The sequence below is a fragment of the Caretta caretta genome, chromosome 20, assembly GCF_965140235.1.
Source record: "Caretta caretta isolate rCarCar2 chromosome 20, rCarCar1.hap1, whole genome shotgun sequence".
Taxonomy (NCBI): Eukaryota; Metazoa; Chordata; order Testudines; family Cheloniidae; genus Caretta; species Caretta caretta.
Window position 1 is genome coordinate 1,666,390 of NC_134225.1, and position 7,068 is coordinate 1,673,457.

General features: G+C 62.3%; 1 protein-coding gene across 4 annotated transcripts; it reads right to left on the reverse strand.

The window, feature by feature from the left end:
• Positions 1-225: 225 nt before the first annotated feature.
• RHEBL1 (RHEB like 1) lies at positions 226-6,178 on the reverse strand. Of its 4 annotated transcripts, none has more exons than XM_048831606.2 (8): positions 5,986-6,178; positions 4,776-4,847; positions 3,341-3,408; positions 2,769-2,851; positions 2,137-2,193; positions 1,748-1,795; positions 1,470-1,584; positions 227-1,013 (listed from the first exon to the last, which is right to left on the reverse strand). In XM_048831606.2, the coding sequence occupies exons 1-8, from the start codon at positions 6,035-6,037 to the stop codon at positions 924-926; spliced, it is 585 nt and encodes a 194-aa protein (XP_048687563.1). In that variant the 5' UTR covers positions 6,038-6,178; the 3' UTR covers positions 227-923. The 4 variants fall into 4 exon arrangements, with proteins under 4 accessions (XP_048687565.1, XP_048687563.1, XP_048687566.1 ...); XM_048831607.2 differs by having other exon boundaries at positions 230-1,013; positions 1,470-1,554; XM_048831608.2 differs by lacking the exon at positions 2,137-2,193 and having other exon boundaries at positions 226-1,013.
• Between the last annotated feature and the right edge of the window lie 890 nt (positions 6,179-7,068).

The window sequence follows — 7,068 nt, forward strand, 5'->3', positions numbered from 1 at the left end:
ATGGTGGGTGACGCACACCACCAATTATTCCCCCTCCCCCGACTACCCTAAGGTTTTAATATACAGTACCCTGGTCTCAGAGTGCTGCCCTGCTTCGGCGGATGCTCCCCATGCCCCCCATTCTCTCTCTCAGACCTTGAGCACAAAGACTCCAGGAAATTCATTTTGCATACAAAACAAAGTTTAATTGATCCAGCCACCCCCACCCCCAGCTCCCACCCACGAGTGCTGCCCTTCCAACAGGGCTTGGGGAAGAAACTCCCCCCCCCCAGAAAAGAATCCACATTAACATCCCCTTTGCGACTTGAAATTCACAACAGTTTCTTGGTTTTAAGGAGAACTAAGGCAACAGATGGCGAGGCAGGAGGGTGGGTGGAACCCTGGCCAGATCAGAATTCGGCTGTGGCCAGTGGCATCTGAACCGAGACCAGACCAGGTCTTGGAAGGGCTGGAAAACTGATTCCAGTTCCAGCAGCGGTAGAAAAAAAAGGGAGTCCCAGTCTGCCCCAGAGGCCCAGCCAAGGGGAACTGAGCCCATGCTGGGGACCGGGACAGAGACTGCCGTAAACATATGGGTGCAGGCTTAGACATCGGCTATAAATATCCAAAGCCCCCCACCCCACCCCACAAAACATAAATACATTCGGTAAGAAGAGCCCCTTCTATAAACGCAGAGTGCCCGATACACACAGATTGCTTCCAGCCTGGGAATGTGCAAACGCAGGCCCTGCCCCCCGGGGAGCCCCGGAGGGGCCAGGCAGTGAGGTACAGTGTGGTTGTGGGTTACCCGTAACAATGCCAGGCCAGGTGCCTCTGGTGGTGTCTAGCCCCCGATTCCACCAGTCCCGGGGCTGCAAGGAAACTTCTAGGTAGAGGCGGGGAGGTGGCCACCCTCCCCACCCCGCCTCTCGAGGCAACAGCGCTCACATCAGGAGGCAGCTGCGCTCGGTGCCGTAGGAGTTGTCCACCCGGTCGATCTCCTCTATAATCTTGGTGAAGATTCCCCGGGTCATCTGCGGGGACGGAGCCAGGGAGGGGTGCTTGAGTGACAGCCGGGAGGGCTGGGATGGGATAACTGGGGCGCCCCCTTGGGGCAGGTCCTGAAGGAATCCACCCGCCCAGTGCTTCAGGCATGGGGCTCTTGATCCCCAGCATCTGCGGCCCCCCCGTGTCTCCCCACGGAGCGCCTCTCTTTCGGCGGCAGCTGCAGAGCTGCACCAGGCTGCGCTCTTGGGGAATCCAGTCACTCCTGTCTCCGCAGTGCATGGACCTTACCCCTCTGTGCAGCCCCCTGCCCTCCCCACAACCCCTGAGCTCTGCTGGAAAGGGCAGATTCTCCCCCCCACCCCCCAAGCCTGCAGGTACCAGGAGATGCTGCAGAGACGGGCTGTAGGCTCCCAGAGCAATTCAGCATCTCACTCCCCCCGGCGCCCCCGAGAGTCAGGACCAAGAGGGGAAATATACCAGACCTGGTTCTCTTTGGCCGACGACTCCAGGAACACGGCCCCCCAGGTATCCGCCAGCTTCTTGCCCTCGTCGGTCTTCACCTCCCGGCTAGAGACACGACAGGGGGTTGAATGGGAGCTGGATGAGGAGCGAAGACCCCTTAGACCAGAGCTGCCCAACCCCCAGGAACGCGAGGGAGGGGCAGCGGGCTGGAGCTCAGCAGGGAGCTCTAGAGAGGTGGGGTGCAGGGAGGAATGAGTGACAGACCACCGGGCCTCGCCACCCCAGAGCCACTTCTTACCTCTCCAAGGAGAGATCGGCCTTGTTCCCGACCAGCACCACCGGCATCCTGCGGAGGGGGGAAGAGTCAGAAGAGCAGAGTGAGCTGGTGGCATCCAGCCACCTCCGGCCCCCGCCTCCCCAACTCCAGTGGGCCATGGCCCATTCACACCCAGCAGGCCAGGTGTCCAGCCCTGCCTCGGGAGGCCTCCCAAGGCCACGGCCCATTCAGTCAAGAGGCCCAGTTAGCACCCACAGCCTCGGTGGGTTGAGACGCAGGCACACGCCCCATTGGAGTCCGACGGCTGGGGATGGAGTAGATCCACCCAGTGCAGCTGCAGACCCAGCCTCTCCCCAAGAGCCCCCTTGTTGGGACAGACCAGGCCCCGGACAGGGGAGGGGAACTCTTACCGGGTTTTCCCTCTGCTTTCGTACAGCCTGTTGTGAAGGGTCTTAACCACCTGGAAGCTGCAGAGGGGAGACGGGGAGCGGTCTCTAAGGAGAAGCCAGGGAGCTGCAGACGCGCTGCTCCGCCGCCAGGCGTGGCCCAGAATGGCCCAGCAACCCTGATGACGGGATCCGGGGCCAACACCAGGGCTGGGCAGGTTCTGCTCCAACCTGGCCCCTCTGGACTCTGCCTATCCCCGGGTGGAGCCAGGGTGGGCCCGATCGCCCTCAGAGCCGGCTGGATCCCAGCCTGGAGCTGGCTGAGCTGGGTCTAGGGTCACCGTCATCGATTAGCCTGGCCAGCAGCTCCACCACAACTGGGGGGCACAACCCTGGGGGGGGCCCCAGCCGCTGTACTGCTGGTGACAACACATGAGCCTGGAAGGGCCCCTCCAGACCTGCTACCCCAGGGGCAGTTTGCTGGGACAGTTGGGAGAACAGCCCCCACTCTGATCCGGAGTCATGGCCCAGGACACGGGGCTGGCTGCAGCGTGGGGGCTCACTGAGCTCCCAGCCCCACCGCAGGGCACATCCCCTCCCCGGTGCTGGAGCCAAACCCCTGCCCTGCACCCCCCGGGGGGGGGGGGGACCCTCACCTTCTGAGCGAGGTGACCGAATAGACCAGCAGGTATCCGTGGATCCCGATGCTGAAGGAGGGGGGCAGGATGGTGTACTCGTCCTGGTGAACCCGGGCACAGCGTCGGGTGAGAAAAAGATAGAAAAGATCGCCCCCCCTTCATTACGGGACCCCACCCCACTGAGACACAGGCGCCCAGCCCAGGGGCAGCAGAATCGAGTCAGGCCAGCAGGCGGATGGGAGACCCCCAGCAGGTGTTTCATGAATGCCCCCTCCTGCCCCAGCACCATGCTAAGGGACAGCGTTGCTGCTGGAGATTCATTCCTTTGGAAACACCGAACCTTTCACAATGGGTTATTTTGGGAGGGGGAAGGGCCTGACCAAATCCCCCCCCTCCCTAAACTCCCTCTGGTCATCAGACATGATTTCCCCCTTGCTGACCTAAACTGCTGCCTTGATAGGTGATGGGTTCCGCCCCAGAGATGGCTGCATCACATATCAGTTTTGGGGGTGGAAAGGGAAGACCCATCAGGACAAGGTACCAAGGGGAAAAGCTACAGCTAGTCCCTCCTGGCTGCCCCAAGGCCTTACCTGCCCTGCAGTATCCACTAGCTGGAGGTGAAATTCATCCTTTCCCACCATCAGCATTTTGTTGTAGGCTGGAGGGAATCAACGGCGCACGAGTCAATTATGGGGTGTGGCCCTCTGCACACAGCCCCACAGCTCCCTGCTGCCCTCTGGTGGCTGGTTTATGAGTCCGCTACTGACCCATAGCGAACGGGCCTGGTCCTTTGGCCTTGGATGTCCCCTCCCGCCCCCAGGTTCCGGGTGCTGAAGAAGACGAGGCCCCTGGAGCCGCAGGGAAGACGTTGGAAGCTTCTGGAGCTCAGCTGAAATCAGCTCCCGTTGGCCACGGCTTCCCGTCCTGCCCAGCCAGCTCCACACAACAGAACCAGAGCCGAGCCCGGAGACATTTGAGCTGGAGGGACCCCAGTGGCTCTGGCAGCCCTCCCCCATCCCCCTGGATGTTCAGTCGATGATGGATTTGAGCCCAAAGCCTGATGCAGCCCAGGGCGGGCCAGAGTGGCTCCACGGTGAGCTAAGGACCGGAGCAGGGCTGAGCGTTTGACCCCCCCTGCGACTGGAGCATGTCCAGCAGGTCTCCTGCGATTGCACACACAGGACTAGCTGCTCCGGACACACTTAGCCCGAGGAATTGCTATGTTTCCTGACAAAGGCAGGCCTGAGTAAAGGGCCACCCAACCGCCTCGCTATTGGCGGGGCTGAGGTCTTCTGAAAAGCAGGAAGGGGCTGGAAACAGCCCAGGGCAGGAAGGAGGGAGGGGTCACGACAAAAGCAAAAGGAAACATCCCCATCCCCCCCTCCCCCCCGCACAGCACGTGGCCTTTCAGCTTAAAGGCCCCTTGTCTTTTTATTCTGAGCCGGATTCTCGCCCTGGGTCGAGATCTATTTGAGTGAAACCCCAAGCAGAGCTCAAGTGGTTTCCATTCATACTAGGCAAAAGAAACTAACCGATCGCTTTAGCGAGCCGGTGACAGAGTCCTGATGGATACCTCGCCCCGGGCCCCTCCCTGCCCCCTGCAGAAGGCTCTGGATTCCAGGCAGGGAAGCCACCTTCTCCCCACATTCCCTTCCCAACGGCTGGCGTCCTGGCTGGTGTTTGTTTTAACACATGTGCGAGTTGTAGCATGGACACCGCACATTCCTAGTCCCATCCAAGAACAGCAACGTGTGGATCCTGTAGCCTGGTCGAGCGGGTCGGTTCTGTCCCTGACTCTGCCACTTCACTTTGCCAAGTCTCCTCCCCTCCCGTCCTTCTTCGGTGCCCCCCCACCCCACCTTTAAACAATGGGGCGGGGGAACTCCATAGCACCTCCAGTGGAGACTGGTTTTGGTGAGGCCTCTAGACACTAGGGGGGTAAATAATGTGCGAAGACAACTACAATCCCCAAGGTAGAGATGCCCGCTATGGATTTAATCAGGCCTCCAAGGGCCCTGCACTCACTGCTTTCCACTGTAGGGTCGTAGCACTCCAGGAATTCCCCGTCAACGAACTGATGAGCCAGGGAAGTTTTACCTAGAGGGAAGAGATTTGAAAGTTCGCTGTTGTGGATGCCGCAAGTCTCTTAGCGTACGTCTACACTGCAGTCAGACACCCGGTGATGGCCCATGCCGGCTGACTAGGGCCAAGAGGCTATCTAATTGCGGTGGGAACCAGGGGCTAGAGCCTAGGGCTCCAGCCTGAGCCCAAACAGCTGCACCACAACTAAACAAGCCCCTTCGCCCAAGCCAGCCCGGCACGGGCCAGCCGCGGGTGTCTGACTGCAGCGTGGACGTAACCCTTAAAGCCTGCTTTGTCCGCTGCTACGAGCCACCCACAGAGACAACCGGGCGAGGCCTGCCAAGTTCACAACCGTGTCCAGGTTCGCGGGGGACGTCCAAATGCGCACCCGGGCCAAGGGCGGCCTTTCTGCTGTGGCGCGGGGGATCAGCCCCCACGGGTGGGTGTTTTTAGGCAACAGCTGATCTGAGTGATTCGAACCCACCCTCCCAGACCCCATTCTGCCATGGCCCCTGGGGGGGGGGGGAAGGAAACGTCAGATACACACACACCCTGCGCGGGCAGGCCCCCTGGCTGGACACCCGCACACACAAACACTGATAAACGAAAGTGATAAACGAGATCTAAGGAAACGAGTCTGACTCCAGGTCATTTCCTCCCTCCCCTCGCCTGCCATGTGGCTCAATGGCAAACTGACCCCGCATGACCTCTGCCGCCCAGCCCCTCTGGGGTCGGAACTGGGGGGGGGGGGTCCAGCAGAGACACACGGAGCAGCACACCCCAGAACGTGGCCATAACCCCGGCCCCCGCCCTGGGGCGCGCCTGGGGGCGGGTGGGAAGGACCCCTTTCTCCCAGCCCCCCAACCCCCCCGCAGATGCGGCGGGGCAGCTCGAAGCGTGCGGGAGCTGGGCCGGGAAGCAGCAGGAAACCCGCAGCGCAGCCGGGCCCGTCCCCTCCTCACAGGAGCAGCAGCCCCCACCGCCTCTGCAGCCCCTCGCCCCCCCAGCAGACCCCCCACCTGCTCCGTGCAGAGCCCCCCGTGCCCCCACGCCCCAGACCCCGCATGCACCCTGCGCCCCGCCCCGCCGGCTCCGTGCACCCTCCCCCCGCTCCTGCAGGGAGCCCCGCCCCGCCCCGCCCCGCCCGACTCACCCACGGAGCGGTACCCCAGGATCACCACCTTCCGGTAGCGCACCAGCGGCATGGCCCGCGCGGACAGCACCCGCGCCGCTGAGCCCGGGGGCGGCAGGACGGGGGAGAGCGACGCGGGCGGGCCCGGCAACCTGAGCGATAAGAGCCCGCCCGGGCGGGGCCGCCACCGCAACCACAACACCCGGCCTCCCACGTGCCCACAACACTGCGAAAGCCGCCGCTGCTATTGGCCGGCCACCCGGCCGGAGGGGCGGAGCCTCCCCCGAGGAGGGCGGGGAGGGCGGAGGGCGCATGCGCGCTGATAGGGCAGGCTCCATTCATGAAAACGGAGGCTCGGAAACTGGACCACGTGGTTTTACACACACACAGGCACAGAGCATGTGGGGGGAGGGCTGTTTGCACAGCCTGACTCCCCCCCGGAATTGACCCCCCCCCACTTCCAGAGCTGCTTCCACACACTAACTGCCCCCCCACGCCCGTGCTGTGCATCTGCCCCCTTCTGCTCCCCCCCCCCGGCTCTGGTCCCCCTCTCTGCCCCACAGGGACCAACCTCCTCCTTGCAGTCCTGTCGCCTTGTCGTCCCCCCCCCGCTATTCCACCTCTGCCCCCCCGCCCGACTTCTGCACCCGGAACCTTGGCACGGCCAGGCTGGCTCAGACCAATGGTCCATCGACCCAGCGTCCTGTCTGCCCGCAGCGGGTGCCAGGGGCCCCAGGGGGAGTGAACAGAACAGGGCAATTACGGAGTGATCCACCCCGTGTTGCCCATTCCCAGCTCTTGCAGTCAGAGGTTTAGGGACACTCGGAGCATCGGGCAAGGTTCCCTGCCCAGCTGGCTGATAGTCCTTGATGGCCCCGTCCTCCAGGAACTGATCTGTCTTTTTGTACTTTTGGCCCTCACCCCATCCCCTGGCAACCAGTTCCACTGGTGACTGAGCGCTGTGTGAAGCCGAAATTCCTTTTGTTTGTTTTAAACCTGCTGCCCGTTAATTTCACCGGGTGGCCCCTGCTTCGTGTGTTAGGTGGAGGGGTAAATAACACGTCCTGAGTCACCGTTTCCAAACCCGTCATGATTTTACAGGCC